The sequence below is a fragment of the Hemiscyllium ocellatum genome, chromosome 31, assembly GCF_020745735.1.
Source record: "Hemiscyllium ocellatum isolate sHemOce1 chromosome 31, sHemOce1.pat.X.cur, whole genome shotgun sequence".
Lineage (NCBI taxonomy): Eukaryota > Metazoa > Chordata > Chondrichthyes > Orectolobiformes > Hemiscylliidae > Hemiscyllium > Hemiscyllium ocellatum.
The window spans coordinates 42,641,421-42,662,158 of record NC_083431.1 but is presented as its reverse complement, the minus strand read 5'-3'; the positions used below and the strand labels follow the sequence as shown (position 1 = coordinate 42,662,158).

Genomic DNA, 20,738 nt, shown 5'->3' with positions numbered 1-20,738 from the left:
GTAGAGGGTGCTAATGACATTCCAAAATTATTAAATCAAGGAGAAAAAGGTGGAGAGGAAATGGATATAATATATATAACTGGGGAAACAAGTGACTGATTAGTCTTCTAGAGCTGATGGGTTGCATCTTAGGATATTAAAGGAAGAAGCTTCAGAGAGTAAATACAATGATAGTGACCATAGAATCCCCATAGTGTGGAAGCAGGCCATTCAGCACATCAAGTCCACACCGACCCTTCAAAGAGCAGTCCACCCAGACCCAATCATGCTAGCCTGCATTTCCCATAGCTCATCCACCTAGCCTGCACATCCATGGACACTGTCGACAATTTAGCATGGCCAATCCACCTAACCTGTCCATCTTTGGACTGTGGGAGGAAACCGGAGCACCCAAAGGAAACCCACACAGACAGAGAGAGAATGTGCAAACTCCACACAGACAGTCGCCTGAGGGTGGAATCAAACCCAGATTCCTGGTGCTATGAGGCAGCAGTGCTAACCATTGAGCCACCGGGCTGCCCCCAAGGAATCTTTCAAGAGCTCTTAGATTCTGGAAAGGTCCCAGATGATTGAAAAACTGCTAATATAACACCCTTATTCAAAAAGGGATGCAAAAAAAACATGGAACTATAGTCCAATTAGCTGAACATCTGTTATTGGGAGAATGTTATAATCTGTGAAAAAGGATGTTACAGCAGAGCATTTAGAAATACAACATGATCAAGCAGATGGCTTCATGATGGGAAAATCATGCCTGACAAATTTACTGGAATTCTTTGAGAAGGTAACAATTAGGATAGATGAAAGGGAGCAGTGGATGTAATCTATCTAAATTTTCCAAAAGTGTTTGTGATAACATACCACATATTTGGCTACTTAATAAGATAGCACATGGTGTTAGATGTAGCGGTGGTGGATGGTGGATCGGCTCACTTATAGAAGACGGAGTTGGGATACTACTAACTATAGTAGGCTTGCAACTACTAACAACCAGTAACTGTAACAAGGGTCAGGGCTGGGTCCACAATTATTTACAAGATATATTGATGACTTGGATAAGGAAACAATGTGCTCTGACTATGTTTGTCACAAAAATAGGTGGGAAGGCAAATAGTGAGGATGATGCAGAGAGTCTGCAGAGGGATATAAACAGGTTGAGTTAATGAGCAGGCAGCTGGAAGATAATGTGGGGAAATGTAAGGTTCTGTAATTTGGCAGGAAGACTAGAGGGGCTGAATATTATTTAAATGGAGAGAGGTTGCAGAAAGCTACAGAACAAAAGGATTTGGAAGTTGTCAACTATGAATCACCAAACGCTACCATTCAAATTCAGTGGGTAATGGGGAAAGCTAATGGAATATTGACGTTTTTGTTTCAAAAGGAATATAGGATAGGGAGGTTTTATGACCATGATACAAGGCACCAGTCAGACTGTAGCGAGAATTCTGTGAATAGTTTTGGATTTCCTACCTAACCAAAGGTATACTAACTTTGGACATAGTCCAGAAAAGATTCACCTGGTTGGTACAAGGTATTGAGGGACTCTTTTATGTGATGAGCTTGAATAGATTGGGCATGCAATCATTGGAATATAGAACTGAAAGGTGATCTTATTGAAACATAAAAGATTCTTGGTAGGCTTGACAGGCTAGATAAGCAAGTTTGTTTCCTCGTGTGGAGAGTCTAAGGACCAGTGGGCAGGTCAGAATAAAAGGCATAATCTCAGAGAAGAGGTCACACATGTATGGCAGAGATGAGAAGGAATTTATCCTGAGGGTTGTGAATCTGTGGAATTCTCTAACACAGAAGGCTGTTGAGGCTGGGTCATTAAAGGCAGAGATAGGCAAATGTTTAATTAGTCAGGGAATCAAGGGTTATTGGGAAAATGATGAAGGACATATGCCTGAAACGTTGATTCTCCTGCTCCTTGGATGCTGCCTGATCTGTTGTGCTTTTCCAGCGCCATGCTTTTTGACTCTAATCTCCAGCGTCTACAGTCTTCACTTTCTCCTTGTTATTGGGAAAAGGCAGGAAAGTGGAATTAGAGATTATCAAATCAGCCATGAGCTCATTGAATGGCAGAGCAGACTAGATCAGTTGAATGGCCTAATCTGCTCCTCAGTCTTAGGGTTTTATGGTTGTCATCCCACAAGTGCATAAGGACAATATTAATTATTTTCCAAGGCTCAATAAAACACCCTTATTCTATTTGTATCTGGGAAGAGCTCTCCTAACCTTTGCTAAGACTTTGAAGCATTGGGAAAAATCTCATTGTATTAACTGTAACTGTACAACAGCAATTTGTTGTAATTGTGTTCTTTTCTAATAGGTGAAAGCAGATAAAGACAATGCAAACCTTGGAAAACTGCGTCAGGCCTCCAAGGGAGTAAATGAGGCCACGGCCAGTGTGGTGGCTTCCACAAAGTCAGGAAAATCCCAGATTGAGGAAACAGGTAGTTTTACTGTTCACTATGCGCATGAGTCTTGTACAGAGTAAAGAGAGAGTGTCAGTCATTCTGCAAACTCCAAAGTAAAATACTGTGAATGCTGGAAATATGAAATAAATGCAGAAAACACCCAAAGCACTAAGTTAAGGCAAGCAGGAGTGTATTGTTAATAAATTAATGCAACATGAACTTTGGAAGTCAGATGACTGAATTACAGTTGATTTGAAGATCAGTGATGACTGGGGCAGTGCTTGATGAAATATCCCCATTCACCAAGCTCATATTTACTGGGTACGTATTTGTAAGTGTCCTTTAAGTAGTGGACATCAAAATAGCCATTAAATTGAAATTGGAGAAAATACAGTGGTCACTTTTAAAAATATTCTTTTATTCCTGTTTCTCACATGGAAGAATGGGATTTGTATCAGTATCAAACACATTGAAAAAGATGATTAGACGTAGAAGGAACTGTATTTACTCTGTGCCAGTCAATTCTTCATCCCAACCTTTGACAGCATTCATGAGCTTTCTTAGTTTTGCTTTTACTAGGAACTAAAGTGCAGTAATTCAATCTGGCTTACTAGCTCAGGGTCATAGACCAGTGAAATTTTCATTACGTCAGTCTGGATAAATCCAGATTCTGTGTGAAAAGTTAGCTTCTAATCAATTAGATTCTCAGATTTTTAGTCATTTTTAATTCATTTTCTTGAGTAAAGTCATCATGAGAGTGTTTTCATAAGGTTGTGTATGCATATTTACAAGGTATTTATAACCCGGGGGTTGTAATAGGATTAAAGCCTCACCATTCAAATGTTCATTCAGGGCCTATTCCATGACTTTCAATCTGGGCTGGTGCTTCAGCTCACTTAGAGTCATAGAGATGTACAGCATGGAAACAGACCCTTCGGTCCAACCCGTCCATGCCGACCACATATCTCAACCCAATCTAGTCCCACCTGCCAGCACCCAGCCTGTATCCCTTGAAACCCTTGCTATTCATATTCCCATCCAAATGCCTCTTAAATGTTGTAATTGTACCAGCCTCCACCACATCCTCTGGCAGCTCATTCCATACACGTACCACCCTCTGCATGAAAAAGTTGCCCCCTAGGTCTCTTTTATATCTTTCTCCTCTCACCCTAAACCTATGCCCTCTAGTTCTGGACTCCCCAAACCCAGGGAAAAGACTTTGTCTATTTATCCTATCCATGCCCCTCATAATTTTGTAAACCTCGATAAGGTAATCTCTCAGCCTCTGACGCTCCAGGGAAAACAGCCCCAGCCTGTTCAGCCTCTCCCTAAAGCTAAGATCCTCCAACCCTGGCAACATCCTTGTAAATCTTTTCTGAACCCTTTCAAGTTTCACAACATCTTTCCGATAGGAAGGAGACCAGAATTGCACGCAATATTCCAACAGTGGCCTAACCAATGTCCTGTACAGCCGCAACATGGCCTCCCAACTCCTGTACTCAATACTCTGACCAATAAAGGAAAGCATACCAAACACCTTCTTCACTATCCTTCTGAGCAGGTTTGGCAGCACCTTTGGAAAGAGAAACCCGAGTTAATGTATGCTCTTCTTGAGAACCAGTTTTTGTGGAAGAGTCATATTGAACTCAAAATATTACCCTCACAGATGCTGCCCGACCTGCTGACTTTCTCTAGCACTTTGTTTTTATTATTGAGGGAACTCTGTGTTTTTGGAAATCTTGTCCATCAGATAAAACAGACCTCTGTCTCCTTTATAATGTGGGTTCTGATAGATACAAGGATTTCTCTTCCTACCTGACAACATTCCTTTCTGAACCAACACCATGAGAAGACAAAATAGCCAGTGACTTATCTCATTGCGGGTTGTAGGTGATGGTGTACCGAATATTCGTTTATCCTCATCCAGGATACTTCAAAGCAATTCATTGTATGTGGAATTGTTTTGGATGGAACGGAGGGATGTAATAGGCACTGTATAAAAACAAATCCTTGCAAGCAACATTTTTTACTCTGTGAGTCTCTTTGGATTATATGCAAAGTCATGCATTAAGAAAGGAAACATGCATCAAGCAAGAAGATTTTTACTGCCATTTTCAAAGTGATGTGTCATGTAAGCCACAAAGGTTCCTGGTTCAATCCCTGCTCTGTGCTGGCTCGCACCTCCTGGTCTGAGTCAAGGGTGGGCCACAATCTCCAAGCTGGGGAGAGGAAAATGAGGCAGAATGTCTGCTTCTGATGTTTAAGTAAGACATTCCTGTATTTTTTATAAGATATGTTATGACGTCAGGAGATCACAAAGAGCTTTCACTTGGTTCAGTACTTTTGATGTGTGGTCAGTTTTAATATAGAAAACAGGACAAATGGGGTAATGGTCATCTAACCCATTTACTTTTAATGACATCATTACATTACCCCATTTGTCCTGTTGGACTAGGGTGGACAGTGTCAAAGATCATTGACTCTGTAGGTGATCGAGAGTGTCAGACGGTGTGACACAACTTAACAACAAGTGAAGGGATACCTATAAACTGATTAATTGAGGCAGCGAGATAATTATACAAAATTGAAAATGTGTCCCTCATACTGTTCCATAAAATATTCCTTACTCTCCTGTTTTGACACCTTGATGGCCTGTATGATCTCTCTGTCTTAATTAGTTTTTACTGTTTTGAATTACTTGTTACTTTGGTTGTACTCTTACATCTTGTGTGTTATCCCAGTCATTGACATTGTCTCCATTACCACCCTATTTTTAATTTTTTGTAATTATCTCTCTGCTTCAATTAATTGGATTATAGGTATCTCTTTACTTATTGTACAGCTGTTGACACTTTACCCACACTGTCTGACACTCTTGATCACCTGCAGGGACCAGTTATTCAGCTTGTCCTCATTCCACTTACACCTTTTGTATGATCTTTTGATTTGACTGATTATAAAGTCTTTGTCTGTGTGCTTCTCTCTCAATTTAGCTGACAAAAGGGGCAGCACTCCCAAAGCTCGTGATTTCAAATAAACTTGTTGGACTATAACTTGGTGTTGTGTGACATTTTACCTTATTTTTAACCAGGATTTACCAGGGTGCTGCCTGGTCTGCGGACATGATGTTATGAAGAAAGGTTTAGGGAGCTAGGGCTTTTCTCATTGGAGTGAAGGATGACAGGTGACTTGAGAAAGGTGTACATGGTGTTGAGAGGCATAAGTAGAATGGATAGGCAGAGACTTTTCTGTCTGTCACGAGGGGCATGATTTTAAGATAATTGGAGGAAGGTTTAAGAAAAATGTCAGAAGTAGGTCCTTTACTCAGAGAGTGGTGGGTGAATGGAATGCATTGCCAGGGGTGGTAGTGGAATCAGATATAGTAGGGACATTTAAGCGACTCTTGGATAGGCACTTGGATGATAGTAAAATGAAGGACATGTAGATTAGTTTGATCTTAGTTCAGGATAAAATGTCGGCACAACATAGAGGGGCGAATGGCCTGTATGTGTTGTACTGTTCTATGTTTTAACAACGTTGATTAAGCGATAAATACTGTGCAGGGTGCCTCTACTCTTTAACATAGAGCCAAAGGATCTTTTGTATACTCCACAAAGGACGTGGTTTCAATGATATCTCAGATGATTGTGAATCATAGAAATGCCACCTCAAGGTGGTGCAAGGGGCATGCATGTGCAAAGAAAAAGCCACAAATGTTTGTAAGTGATGGAAGCTGATGGCCCGTTGAGGCTTAATCTGAGACCCTGCATTTCTTATTCAGGACCTGAGGCCACTGTCATGTCTTTAGGCAGCCTTCTCACCCACACCATGACCTCTATTATTTTCCTACATTTGGCAGGCTGTGGTTGATTGAGATGTTAAAATGACTGCATCCTTGTAACTGCAGCACAGCATGTGCCATTAATACTGTATGCACACTTCATTTGTACATGCTGTTCACAGAGTCATAGAGTAATACAACATGGAAAAAGATCCTTTGGCCCAAACTGGTGCATGCTAATCATAGTGCCCACTCAGTTAGTCCCAATTGCCCGCATTTGGTCTATATCTCTCCAAACCCTTCCCATCCATATACCTACCTAAACGTTTTTTTCCAATATTGCTATTGTACCTGCCTCAACTACTTTCTCTGGCAGCCTATTCCATATCCACACCACACTTCTGTGTGAAGAAGTTGCTCCTCAAGTCCTTCTTCAATCTTTTCCCTCTCACCTTATAAGTATCGATGTCTGCACAAGTGGCTCCTGTAGTGAGTGTAGGGCACATTTTATTTCATTGTGAATGTTGGGTAAGAGCCCCTCCATTGAAAGGCCGAGACTACGTGGAGGGGTTTGGTTGAAGCTAATTAACTTCAAATACAGATGGGCAGTTTGTGAATATACTTGTGCTGATATTACTGCCCACAGAATGTAGTATTGTCAGCAGTACATGTCAGGCCATATCTGGAAGCCCATCGATAGTGTCAGGAGTCCTGTCTGAGCATACACCGGAGGCCAATTTGGCATTCAGAGTAACTACTCTGACATGTACTTCAATAGACAAACCAGTGGCTTTCTGCAGCTGTGTGCATTTTAGTTGAGAATAGAATTAGACTTTGAAGCTATTCAAATTGTTGGACATTATTCAGTACCCAGACAATGGTGTTCCAGCAGAAAATCAGCAGCTTTACGAAATAAAGTAAATTCAAGTGAAAGCCTATTTCTTTTATGTATCTGTAGTTCTTACTCTATTTTTGTCTAAATAAGCTGTCTATAATTTTCATTCTTTTGTTGCAGACACAATGGATTTCTCTAGCATGACACTGACACAAATCAAGCGACAGGAGATGGACTCACAGGTAGTGAAAAGCTGCTTTTGCATTACACTGAGTTCCTTTCCTATAGTTACTTGAAGTCATGAGATTGCCTGCCTAATTGCATCTTCCATATTCTTGGAGTGAAATGGTATTCTTAATGCGGTGAGATATTTGTACTTAGGGGGGAATTAGGTAGTTACTTTAGTTTAAAGTGTCAATCACAGAGGTGTCTAAGCACTTTCTAAAATGAGGGGATAGGCAATCCTAGCACATTTTTATCCATGCTGTGTGTGCAGTTTCCCGGAAGATATTCTACCAAACGTACTATCATTTGAAGAAAGAGAATTCTGTCTTGGGAAGATTAATTTAATCTTCTCTTGCTGTTGCTTTAAACACAGCAGTGAAGATGTGGTAATTGATGCATGTTTTGCAGTTTTGTTTGATTTCTATATAAGAGATGTGTGCAGAGCCTTTCCTGAGGAGATTAAACTGGTGGAGATGGTCTGTTTTGGAAAGTTAAGAATGTTATCCAGAAGGAATGGGGTTAATAGGCTTAATCAACTTTGCTTATTCAACTTCTGTGTTTCTTAATGTAATGTGAACAAACACAAGCCAATGCTCTCTTTAAGCCTGGTCCTAGACCAATTTTAGCAGAATTCAAGTGGTACCAGAGTGGTGCAGGAGATAGTCTGAATGACAAATGTTTTTACCTTTGTCCTAAGGTTCGTGTTTTAGAACTGGAGAGCGAATTACAGAAAGAGAGGCAGCGTTTGGGAGGACTCCGGAAAAAACATTATGAACTGGCCGGAGTTTCTGAAGGCTGGGATGAAGGTATCTACTATTTCTTTCAGACTACCCCATTCTTTCTTATAGCTGTCTAGAGGGGAATTGTGAGATATTGGATGGATTAAACATAATTACGGAGGAAATATGAAGACATTTAGCGTCTTCAAAAGCCAATACATCACTAGGCTGCCAAGAAAAGCAAAGAAAGGAACAGCAGAGCCTCAAATCATCATTTTCCAATATCCTCTGGTTACAGTAATGACAGGTTGCTAAATTTTTATCATCGTTTACAACAACGGATGGTGCAAATAATTATCAGCCAATTAGCCTAACCTCTCTAGTGTATAAAAATAATGCTATTAGATGCTGAAGACTGATAACTGACAAATCACTGCCTCAAGATTTTAAAGCAAGTAGGTGTGGAAATTGTAAATAGCTTAGCAATAATCTTCCAAGTGCTTCTGGAACTGACCCTTTTAGTTTGAAGAATTACAGACGTAACTTCATCGTTTAAGAAATGTGGTGAAAAGAAAACCAGGAAATTATAGAAGAGCAAAATATCGTAGATACTGAAAATATGAAATAGAGTAATACAGCATGGAAACAGGCCCTTCGGCCTAATGCGTCCATGCTGACCAAGTTTTCAAAATTGAATTCGTACCATTTGTCTGCATTTGGCCTATATCTCTGTAAATCTTTCCTATTCATATACCTGTGCAAATGTCTTTTAAATGTTATAATTGTACTTACTTCTACCACTTCCTCTGGTAGTTCATTCCATACATGCCTCCAGCCACCTTCTGTGTGGAAAACGTTGCCTCTCATGTCCCTAATTAATCTTTCCCCTCTCACCTTAAACCTATACCCTCTAGTTTTGGACTCCCCTACCTGGTGAAAAGACCTTGGCTGTTCACCTTATCTATGTCCCTCATGATTTTATAAACCTTTAGCTTCACACCTCAGCTTCCTGAGGGGGGGATAAAGGTCCCAACCTATTCAGCCTCCTTACAACCCAAACCCTCCAGTCTCAATAACATGCTTATAAGTCTTTTTTGCACCCTTTCCAGTTTAATAACATCCTTCCTATAGTAGGGCGACCAGAATTGTACACAGTACTCCAAATGTAGCCTCACCAATATCTTGTACAGCCATAATGTGATGCCCCAACTCCTGCACTCGATGCTCTGACTGTGCCAAACGCCACCTTCAACACTCTGTCTACCTGTGATGCAACTTTAACAGAATTATGTACCTGAAGCTCTAGATCTCTTTTTCAACAATACCCCAAGGCCATACTATTAACTGTGAAATTCCTGCCCTGGTTTGCCTTACTAAAATGCTACACTTTGCATTTACCTAAATTAAACTCCTTCAGCCATTCCTCGGCCCACTGGCCCAAATGATTAAGATGGTGTTGTACTCTCAGATAACCTTCTTCACTGTCCACTATAACACCAATTTTGGTGTCATCCACAGACTTGTTAACCATGCCTCCTATATTCGCATCAAAATTGTTTATACAAATGACGAACAACAGTGGGCCAGCGCTGATCTTTGCAGCACACTGCTGGTCACAGGCCTCTATTCTGAACAGCAACCCTCTACCACTGCCTGTTTCTGACTATCAAGCTAATTTTGTATCCAGTTGGCTAGCTCTCCCTGGGTCCCGTGTGATCTAACCCTACTAACCAGTCTACCTTGCGGAACCTTATTAAAGGCCTTGCTAAAGTCAATGTAAACAACTGCTCTGCCTTCATCTATCTATCTTGGTCACCTAGAGTCTTCAAGTCCTACAGCACAAGGAAAACTCTTTGGCCCAAACTGTTGCACGCTGACTGAAATGTCCATTTATGCTAACCCCACTTCCCTGCACTTGGCCCATATCCTTCTAAGCCTTTCCTATCCACATATTTGTCCAAATGCCATTTAAATGTTAATGTATCTGCCTCAACTACTTATGCTGGCAGCTCATTCCATATGTGTACCACCCTCTGTGTAAAACAGAAAAGTTCCCCCTCAGGTTCTCTTTTATCCTTTCCACTCTAATGTTAAACACTGTACTCCTCGATTCCCCAACCCTGGGAAATTGGCTGAGTGCATTCACCCTATTCATACCTGTCATGATATTATACACCTCTATTAGGTACCCCCCTCAGACTCCTATTCTCTAAAGAAAAATGTCCTAGCGAGGAGCGTTGGAGGCTGAGGGGGTGCCCTTATAGAGGTTTACAAAATTATGAGGGGCATAGATAGGGTAAATAGGCAAAGTCTTTTCCCTGGGGTCAGGGAGTCCAGAACTAGAAGGCATAAGGTTTAGAGTGAGAGGGGAAAGATATAAAAAGACATACAGGGCAACATTTTCACGCAGAGAGTGGTACGTGTATGGAATGAGCTGCCAGAGGATGTGATGGAGGCTGTACAATTGCAACATTTAAGAGGCATTTGGATGGGTATATGAACAGGAAGGGTTTAGAGTGATATGGGCCGGGTACTGGCAGGTGGGACTAGGTGAGGTTGAGCTATCTGGTCAGCATGGACGGGTTGGACCAAAGGGTCTGTTTCCATGCTGTACATCTCTATGACTCTATCTTCAACCTCTCCCTATAACTCATAGAACATAGAACATTCCAGCGCAGTACAGGCTCTTCAGCCCTCAATGTTGCGCCGACCTGTGGAACCAATCTGAAGCCTATCTATTCTACACTATTCCATTTTCATCCACATGTTTATCCAGTGACCATTGGTACTGGAAAGTTGGCAAGTCTACTACTGTTGCAGGCAAAAACAGATCTGGCCACATCCTTGTAAATTTCTTCTGCACTCTTTCCAGTTTAATAACATCCTTCCTATAACAAGGCGATCAAAACTGTACACAATACTCAACGTGCAGTCTCACCAATGTCCTGTATAACTGTAACATAACTTCCCAACTTCTATTCTCAATGCCCCGACTGATGAAGGTCACTTTGCCAAAAGCCTTCCTCACTGCCCTGTCGACCTGTGACTCCACATCCAGAGATCCATGCACCTGAACTCCAAGGTCCCTATCTTCCACTACACTTCTTAAGGCCTGACCATTCACCATGACACTCCTACCTCGATTTGACTTTCCAGAATGCATGACCTCACACTTATCTGTGTTAAACTGCATTTGCCATTTCTTGGCCCACTTCCCCAGCTGATCAAGGCCCAGCTCCAATTTCTGATAACCTTCCTCACTGTCCACAATGCTGCTTATTTTAGTGTTATCTGTAAACTTACTAATCATGCCTTGTACATTCTCATCCAAATCATTGATAAAGATAACAAACAGCAATGGGCCCAGCACCGACCTCTGAGACAATCCACTTGTCACAGGCCTCCAGTCCAACGAGCATCCTTCCACTATTGCCCTCTGCTTCATGCCATCAGGCCAATTTCATATCCAGTTTGCCAGATTGCCCTGGACTCCATGTGATCTAACCTTCCAGAGCAGCCTACCATGTGGAACCTGATCAAAGGCCTTACTGTAATCCCTATGGACTATGTCTACCACCCTACCCTCGTCAACCTTCCTGGTTATTTCATCAAAGAACCCTAACAAATTTGTGAGGCATGATCCGCTGTACACAAAGCCATGCTGACTGCTCCAATTCAAACACTGTCTTTCCAAATGCATATATATCTTATCCCTCAGCATCTTCTAAAGTAACTTACCCCTCACAGATGTTAGGCTTACTTGTTTATAGTTCTCAGGTTTTTTTTTGCAGCCCTTCTCAAATAATGGCACAGCATTCACTACCATCCAGGACTTCACGTGTGGCTAGCGGTGATGGAAAAAATTGCCAGGTCCCCTCAATTTCTTCTCTAGCCTCTTGCACTGTTCTTGGAGATATCTGGTCAGGACCAGGAGATTTATCCACCTTCACATGTTTTAATATATCTAACATCTCATTTACTGTGATATGAACTGCCCCCAACATATCACCACTAACTTGCCCAAGTTCCTAAGTCGTCTTGTCTTTCTCCATGGTAAACACAGAGGAGAAATATTCATTTGAGAACCTTGCATGTCCACTTAGGTCCTTGATGGGTTCTATTCTCTCTCTAGTTATTCTTTTTCCTTTAATATACTGAAAGAACCTCTTTGGATTCACCCTAATCTTCTCAGCCAAGGCTATCTTGTGCCCCCTTTTTGCCCTCCTGATTTCCTTCTTCAATAAACTCGTGTATCCCATATATACCTCCAAGGATTCCCTTGATCCCAGCTGCCTGTACCTGAGTCATACCCCCTCCTTTTTCCTGGTCAAAGCCTCAATATCTCTTGTCAACCAAGGTTCCCTATTCCTGCCAACTTAGCCCTTCACCCTCACAGGAACACACAGCTCTTGAACTCTAGCTGTCTTACTTTTAAAAGCCTCCCAATTGCTGGAGGTCCCTTTACCTACAAACAAACTACTCCAATTAAAGCTGAAAATGTGTTGCTGGAAAAGCGCAGCAGGTCAGGCAGCATCCAAGGAGCAGGAGAATCGATGTTTCGGGCATGAGCCCTTCTTCAGGAATGAGGAAAGTGTGCCAAGCAGGCTAAGATAAAAGGTACGGAGGAGGGACTTGGGGGAGGGGCGTTGGAAATGCGATAAGTGGAAGGAGCTACACTGGCACCACCCCCCCACCTTTTCCTCCGCTACATCGATGACTGTATCGGCGCTGCCTCATGCTCCCACGAGGAGGTTGAGCAGTTCATCTACTTTACCAACATCTTCCACCCCGACCTCAAATTTACCTGGACAGTCTCAGACTCCTCCCTCCCCTCCCTAGACCTCTCCATTTCTATCTCGGGCAACCGAATCAACACAGACATTTCCTATAAACCGACCGACTCCCACTGCTACCTAGACTACACCTCCTCCCACCCTGCCCCCTGTAAAAACGCCATCCCATATTCCCAATTCCTTCGTCTCCGTCGCATCTGCTACCAGGAGGACCAGTTCCAATACCGAACAACCCAGATGACCTCCTTCTTCAAAGACTGCAATTGCCCCCCAGATGTGACTGACGATGCTCTCCACCGCACCTCCTCCATTTCCCGCTCCTCCGCCCTTGAGCCCTGCCCTCCAATCGCCACCAGGACTAAACCCCACTGGTCCTCACCTACCACCCCACCAACCTCCATGTACATCATATCATCCATCGTCATTTCCACCACCTCCAAACGGACCCCACCACCAGGGATATATTTCCCTCCCCCCCCCCCCCCCCCCCAAACCATCAGTGTTCCGAAAAGACCACTCCCTCCGTGACTCCCTTGTCAGGTCCACACCCCCCACCAACTCAACCTCCACTCTCGGCACCTTCCCCTGCAACCGCAAGAAATGGAAAACTTGTGCCCACACCTCCCCCCTCACTTCCCTCCGAGGTCCCAAGGGATCCTTCCATATCCGCCACAAATTCACCTGCACCTCCACACACATCATTTACTGCATCCGCTGCACCCGATGTGGCCTCCTCTATATTGGGGAGACAGGCCACCTACTTGCAGAACTTTTCAGAGAACACCTCTGGGACACCCGGACCAACTAGCCCAACCACCCCGTGGCTCAACACTTCAACTCCCCCTCCCACTCCACCAAGGACATGCAGGTCCTTAGACTCCTCCATCGCCAGACCTTAGCAACACGATGGCTGGAAGAAGAGCACCTCATCTTCTGCCTGGGAACCCTCCAACCACAAGGGATGAACTCAGATTTCTCCAGTTTCCTCATTTCCCCTCCCCCCACCTCAGTCCCAACCCTCAAACACAGCACCACCTTCCTAACCTGCAATCTTCTTCCTGACCTCTCCGCCCCCACCCCCACTCCAGCCTAACACCCTCACCTTAACCTCCTTCCACCTATCGCATTTCCAATGCCCCTCCCCCAAGTCCCCCCTCCTACCTTTTATCTTAGCCTGCTGGACACACTTTCCTCATTCCTGAAGAAGGGCTCATGCCTGAAATGTTGATTCTCCTGCTCCTTGGATGCTGCCTGACCTGCTGCGCTTTTCCAGCAACACATTTTCAGCTCTGATCTCCAGCATCTGCAGTCCTTACTTTCTCCTACTCCAGTTAAACCCTGAAAGCTGCTATCTAATTCCATCAGAATTCGCCTTGTCCCAATTTATAACTTGAACCTGTGGACCAGATTTGTCCCTCTCCATAACTATTTTAATATTAATAGAACTATGGTCACTGGTCCCAAAGTGCTTCCCCACTGTCACCTCCGTCACCTGTCCTGTCCTATTTCCCAAGAGTAGGTCGTATTTTGCCCCTTCCAGAGTAGGACCGTCTATATACTGCTTGAGGAAACATTCCTGAATAGCACTTAACAAATTCTACCCGATCTAAGCCCTTAACACTCTGCAGTCCAGCCTATGTTAGGAAAATTAAAATCTCCTATTAAGACAATCCTAATGCTCCTGCAAGTCTCCCCAATCTCCCCCCTATTTGGGGGTGTATAGTACAACCCCAATTATGTCACCATCCCCTTTTTTATTTCTTAGCGTCAACCACAAATCTCATCTCTTCAAAAACTCAGTCAAGTTTGTAAGCCACAATTTCCCATGCACGAAGCCATGCTGACTATCCATTCTCAGTCCTTGCATTTCCAATTGCATGTAGATCTTGTCTCTCATAATAAAGTCATCGAGTTATCAAATTGTACAGAACAAAATCAGACCGTTTGGCCCAATGCGTCCGCCCTCAATTAATCCAGTTCCATTTGCCAGCATTTGTCCCAAATTGCTCTAAACTGAGAGGGTGGTGAAGGCGAGTTATATTTAAGATGCGTCTAGATGTGCATTTAAAATGCCAGGACATAGTTGGCTATGGACTAAGTACAGCTAAGTGGGGTGGGCTGAAGGACCTATGCTTTATGACTCTTAACCCTTCGTATTCACGAACCCATTCAGATGCCTTGTACACATTGTAATTGTACCAGCCTCCATCTTTTCCTCTGGCAGCTCAATCCATTTATGCACCATCCTCTTCATGAAAAAGTTGCACATTAAGTCCTATTTAAATCTTTCCCCTCTCATCTGAAATGTATACCCTTCAGTTTTGGGCTCCCCTACCCTAGAGAAAATACCTTGTCTATTCGCCCAATCCATGCCCCTCATGATTTTATAAACCTCTATAAGGTCACTCCTCAACCTCTGATGCTCCAGGGAAAATACCCCCAGCCAATCAGCCAGTCCCTGTAGCTCAAACCCTCCAACCCTGGTAACATCCTTGTAAATCTTTTCTGAACTGTTTCAAGTTTAACAACATTTTTCCTATAACAGGACGACCAGAATTGGATGCAGTATTCCAAAGTTGGCCTAACCAATATTCTGTACAGCCGCAACATGACAACCCAACACTTATACTCACCAAATCCCTTCCAACAACTTAAACCCCACTGAGGTCGACTCACTGGTCTGTAGATGCCTGGCTTTTTCTTGCAGCCTTTCTTCAATAACGGCAACACATTAGCCACCCTCTCGTTTTCCTGCACCTTACCTGTGGCTGTGGATGATGCAAATATCTTTGCTAGGGGCCCCCACACTTTCTTCCCTATCTTCCCACATTACCACAATATCCTAAGATACATATAATTAGGTCCCAGGGATTTATCTACCTTTATGTATTTTAAGAACTCCAATACCTCTTCTATAATGTGAATGCTTTGCAGGATATAAGTAATTATTTCCCTGAGTTCTCTCGCTTCCATGTCTTTCTCCACAGTAAATACAGTATTTGTTTAGGATCTCCCCCATATCCTGTGGTTCCACACATAGATAGTCTCATTGATCTTTAAGGAGTCCTTTTCTTTTCCTAGTTTCTCTTTTGCCCTTTATGTAAATGCAGAATCTCTTTGGAATCTCTTTTACCTATCTGCCAAAGCTATCTTATGTCCCCTTTCTGGCCATCCTGATTTCCCCCTTAAGTATACTCATATACCCCCATACCACTCAAGAGATTCACTTGATCCCAGCTGTCTATGCATGGCATATCCCTCCTTTTTCTTGACCAAAGTCTCATTATCTCTCGTCATCTAGTGTTACCTACTCCTACCAGCCTTGCGCTTCACACTAACAGGAACGTATTTTCCCTGAGCTCCTGTTATCTCATTTTGAAAGCCTCCCACTTGCCAGATGTCCCTTTACCTGGGAACAACCTCCCCTCGTCAACTTTTGCAAGTTCCTGCCTAATACCATCAAAATTGGCCTTGCCACAATTTAGGACTTTCACTTGTAGAACAGGCTTATCTTTTCCCCCAGCTATTTTAAAACTAATAGAATTATGGTCATTGGTCCCAAAATGCCCCCCCCCCCAAAAAAAAAACCCCAGAAACTGCTGAAAATATTCTGATTGGGCAGCATGTGCAAAACGAGAAACAGGTCACTTTCAGATCGGTGGCCTTTGTTGGACATGATCTATTTGACAGAAGTCACTAATCTGAAATGTTAATTCTGTTTTACTGTCTCCCCTCATGCTGCCAAAGCAGCTGAACATTTCCAGCATTTTGTGTTTTCATTTTAGTAACTTATAGACCTATCAATCTACCACCTATTGTGGAAAGGTTATTGGAACCTATAGGTAAGGAGGGAGTAGCTGAGCACGCAATGAAAATTTGATCTGATTACAGTAATGCAGCGTGAATTTAAAAAGAAAAGGTCATATCTAACCACTCTATTTGACATTTTTGAGGTAACAACAGAGAAAACTAGACAGTGTTACAAGAGGTGATGCATATTTGGAATGAACTGCCAAACAAATTGGTAGAGGCTGGTAACATTACAACATCTAAAAGGCCTCTGGATGGGTACATGAATAGGAAGGGTTTAGAGGGATATGGGCCAAGTGCTGGCAAATGGGACGATTAATTTAGGATATCTGGTTGGCATGGACGAGTTGCACTGAAGGGTCTCTTTCCGTGATGTGCATCTCTATGACTATATGTAGTATGTGTGGACATCCGTAGGCATTAGCGAGTTTTGAGATTTGTAGGTCAGGTTGAGGTTCTGGATGTAGGTTTGCTCACTGAGTTGGAAGGTCCATGTTCAGATGTTTTGTCACCATCTAGGTAACATCTTCAGTGAGCCTGCAGACGAAGCCAGAGGCATTCTGTCGTGATTGGAACCAGGGCCAGGTGGATCACATTGACTGAGATGCTTGATTGAGATTGTTAACCTGGGCCAAACAGGGAGCCCTGGCTGACAGATATAAACTGGAGATTCACTACTGCAGTTAGGCGGTAATAAAAAAAGAGAGAAAAAAATAAACAAGAGATTCAGAAGGGCTCCCCAGTCTTGGGATTGGCTTTGAGCTGGCTGCACATGTAAATAAAGTGTGACTAGGTGACGGGATGCTGGCCTCTCTGCAGTTATATCACATTCAGTAAAGTTCCATGTAAGTGACTAAGATAAGATTTAAAACTCATGGAATTAAAGGAAATTATTGTTGTGGATTGCAGTTTGTTTAGGTGGTGGTAGATAGGCAAGGGATGGTGGACATGCACTCAAATTGGGGGAACAAAGTAGTTGACTGGTGGTGTCCGACAATGCTTTTTGATGTGGTCAGCTATTTGCTAGATCTATCAGTGTATTTGATAACATAGCCATACATTCAAGTTTGTTGATGATACTGAAATATTGATGGGACCCTAAACCTAAAAAGAAGCAGTGATAGATCATTCAGGCAGATGGCTTCATTGTAGCAAAGTGTGAGAGCATCTATTTTGGATCAAAACAGGATTAATCCAGGTGTTTTCTCAAACTAGGAACTGCAGAGATCCAGAGAGATTTGAATTTCCAAGAACATGGATGATTACAATGCAGCAGTCGGCCATTAAAGTAACCAGATTGGTTCATGGGATGTTAGCCTGTATATATAGAGGACTAGAATAGAAATCTGACAGTGTTTTGCTATAGCGATGCAAAGTCCTGGTTAGACCACATCAACAATTCTGTGGAGGTTTTGTGGTTATATATTGGAATTGGAAAGAGATATGTTACGGATTCATCAGAATGTTACTAGGAAGCTCGGTGTATCAGGAGAAGTTCAGTAATCCAGGTCTGTATTTCATGACAGCTTGTTGGAGGTCGGGATATAGATCAGCCAAAGATCTCTGTTTTACTGCCAACTTGAAGAAACTGTGCCCATGCCTTGATGTGAAGAATGGTAGACAAGCAGGAGGTTAGAAGAACACAGGAAGCCAGGCAGCATCAGGAGGGGGAGACGTCAATGTGTTGGGATGCTGCCTGGCTTGCTGTGTTCGCCCAGCCTCCTGCTTTCCTTCCTTGGATTCGATTCGAGCATCTGCTGTCTTTTTTGTGTCTAACCTTGATATGAAGAATGGCAACTTAGGTACTAGAGAGCTAACGTCTTCTGCAGAGAAATGGAATGGGACTGCAACTGGTAGGAGAAAAAAAATTTCAATTATTTTATTTTAAAATGCAGATACCAAGTAAGCCCAGAGTGAAAAAGAGGAGCAGAAATTTCGAGAATATCAGCTCAACTGCGAGACTGAACAATACAGACTTTCTTAAACAAACAAAACCCAGTTGACGCACTCCAGCATCAAGAGATCTGTGCAGTTATCATGAACTTTGACTGGGAATGGTCCTACAGTTCTATATCAGTGTTTTCCATTTGTATTCTGGATCCTATTACTATTGAGATGAGATGGTCATGTTCCTTTATTTATTATATGTATATTTTTACTTTATATTTGCACAGTAGTGGTAAGTATTGTGTTAGTGTTTTTGTTTCCAACATCCCCAGCAAGTCTTGGTTAAACTATTGATACCCCTTTTCTTGGCACATATCAGTAAATAGCTCGCAAAATGTGAGAATATCATAACAATTCAAGCATCTTGCTTTCCCTTCATTCTAAACACTGGATTAGTGGTTACAGGTATCATTTGCAATAGTATTAAGTTATAAAGACCAGAAAAACCCCGATGTGCCATTGCTCAGTTGGTTGATCTAGCATGGGCAGCAGTTGGCCCACTATAGCTGGTGTCTGTGCCAACAAGTAAGGTAGAGGCAGGTAAAGAATAAGCTAACCTTCCGTTTCCTGCTAGTTGTTATGTAATGTATTAAAAAGTGGAAATGGCTTGAATGATGTCCTTCAACATCAAATTGCTCACTTGCCTTCACTCTTCTGGGACTAAAATGGAGTGCCCATTTGGTAAGATGGACATCACCCATTTGAACCCACACAGCATGCATGGTTTCACACCAGTGCCTGAAGCAGCAGTGATGAAAATATAGATTATTTGACCGTCCTGACTATACAAAGTAAATGATATGCCAGCTATTGATAGTCCTGAACAATTGTTCATCACCCAAGAGAGAAACTTGTAGACGCTTTTCCCAGGTTTCTGCTGTCACATTATATGACATTGCAAGGAAGTTCATGGAATGGAAGCACACCATGCATCCCAGTTGGCCTATGCTCCACAGGAACCTCCTTCCACCTTATTTTATCTCACCCTATGATCAGCCCCTTTTATTCTTCTCTCCCTTATTTAGTTATTGAGATACCCAATGCGCTATCTTAAGTGGCTGCTAACATCATCTTTAGAAACATTTGATTTCCTCCTAATTAATGCTTGATTTGAACTTGCTGCAGTGGTGACCATCTCATGGGCCAAGCTCCTATCACTCTGAGGAATTATGAAAGAAGAAATGAAAGTGTAAAATGGACACAGCTTTAATCACCATTTCCAAAAAGTGGAACTTCTAACCCCCCGTGGTCACTTGGATGTGACTGTGAAATGTTTTGAAAGCCCTGAATGCTATCCCATAGAAAGGATGATATTGCTGTGAAATTCGTTGTCTTGGAAGAGAAATGAAAACAGAACATTTCCCAACAGTTTATCAGTTAGTACCTGCCAAACAATAATGTATTGTCACTGTTGAAATAACCATTGTACTGGTGAAGGGGTTTCACTAGTTAAATCCAAACAACATTTGGTTTTATAGCTGTTTGGGGTGAAATGTGTTTTTAAAGTCTTGTGCAGACCAAATGAAATATTATTATTTCCCTTAACGTATTTCAACGTGTCTTCATTATTATCATCACTGACAATGTTGGGGACCTTTTTATTTTCTCTTCATAAATTATAAAGACATTTCTTTGAGATGAAAAGTTTGAAATGCATTGGTCAATGGTCTGTTACATTGGTTATGAGTGGCCCTCTTCCATGTCTTGTGTATGATAATCTGCTGAGGGTGTTTTCCCTTGCATTGTGAACTGTGACTGTTCATTTGCAGGAATTATGTTGTTGTGGCATTACTCTCTAATCCCTTCCACACTTACAGAAGCGATACCCGCACTCAAGCTCTTGTAATGGACTTATTTCAACTTTGTACACACCCGACTTTATACTTTTTAATATTTGTTTAAAATCATAAAAATGGAGATTTTCAGCTTCTGTTGTTTTGATTAGTTCTTGTTTAGTTCTGTATGTTTCTTTAACACTTGGTTCTGTTAACCTGCTTTTCCCTAAAAACCCTAAGCTAATCCACACCAGTCCAATTTTACCTGCTTCAAAAGATTGCATGTGTTTGACCTCCAGCCCTTTGCCAATTCAAAAGGTTTAAACATGATTATAATTTAGGCTTCTTTCTCTGTGGTTTGTTTGGTTTCCAGTTGAAGTTTGCTTCTGTAGACAGCCACCTTTCAGTCAAAACTTGATTTCATGTTTTAAATGTT

The 20,738-nt window shown here is 42.3% G+C and overlaps 1 protein-coding gene across 3 annotated transcripts in view; it reads left to right on the top strand.

The window, feature by feature from the left end:
* hip1 (huntingtin interacting protein 1) overlaps positions 1-20,452 on the top strand; it is a 351,738-nt gene extending 331,286 nt beyond the window's left edge. For all 3 annotated transcript variants that reach the window (XM_060847935.1, XM_060847937.1, XM_060847936.1), the window contains 4 exons: positions 2,330-2,453; positions 7,214-7,275; positions 7,956-8,064; positions 18,476-20,452. In XM_060847935.1, coding sequence (XP_060703918.1) covers positions 2,330-2,453; positions 7,214-7,275; positions 7,956-8,064; positions 18,476-18,486 — 306 coding nt within the window. In that variant the 3' untranslated portion in view covers positions 18,487-20,452. The remainder of the gene's footprint in view (positions 1-2,329; positions 2,454-7,213; positions 7,276-7,955; positions 8,065-18,475) is intronic.
* The last annotated feature ends 286 nt before the right edge of the window (positions 20,453-20,738 follow it).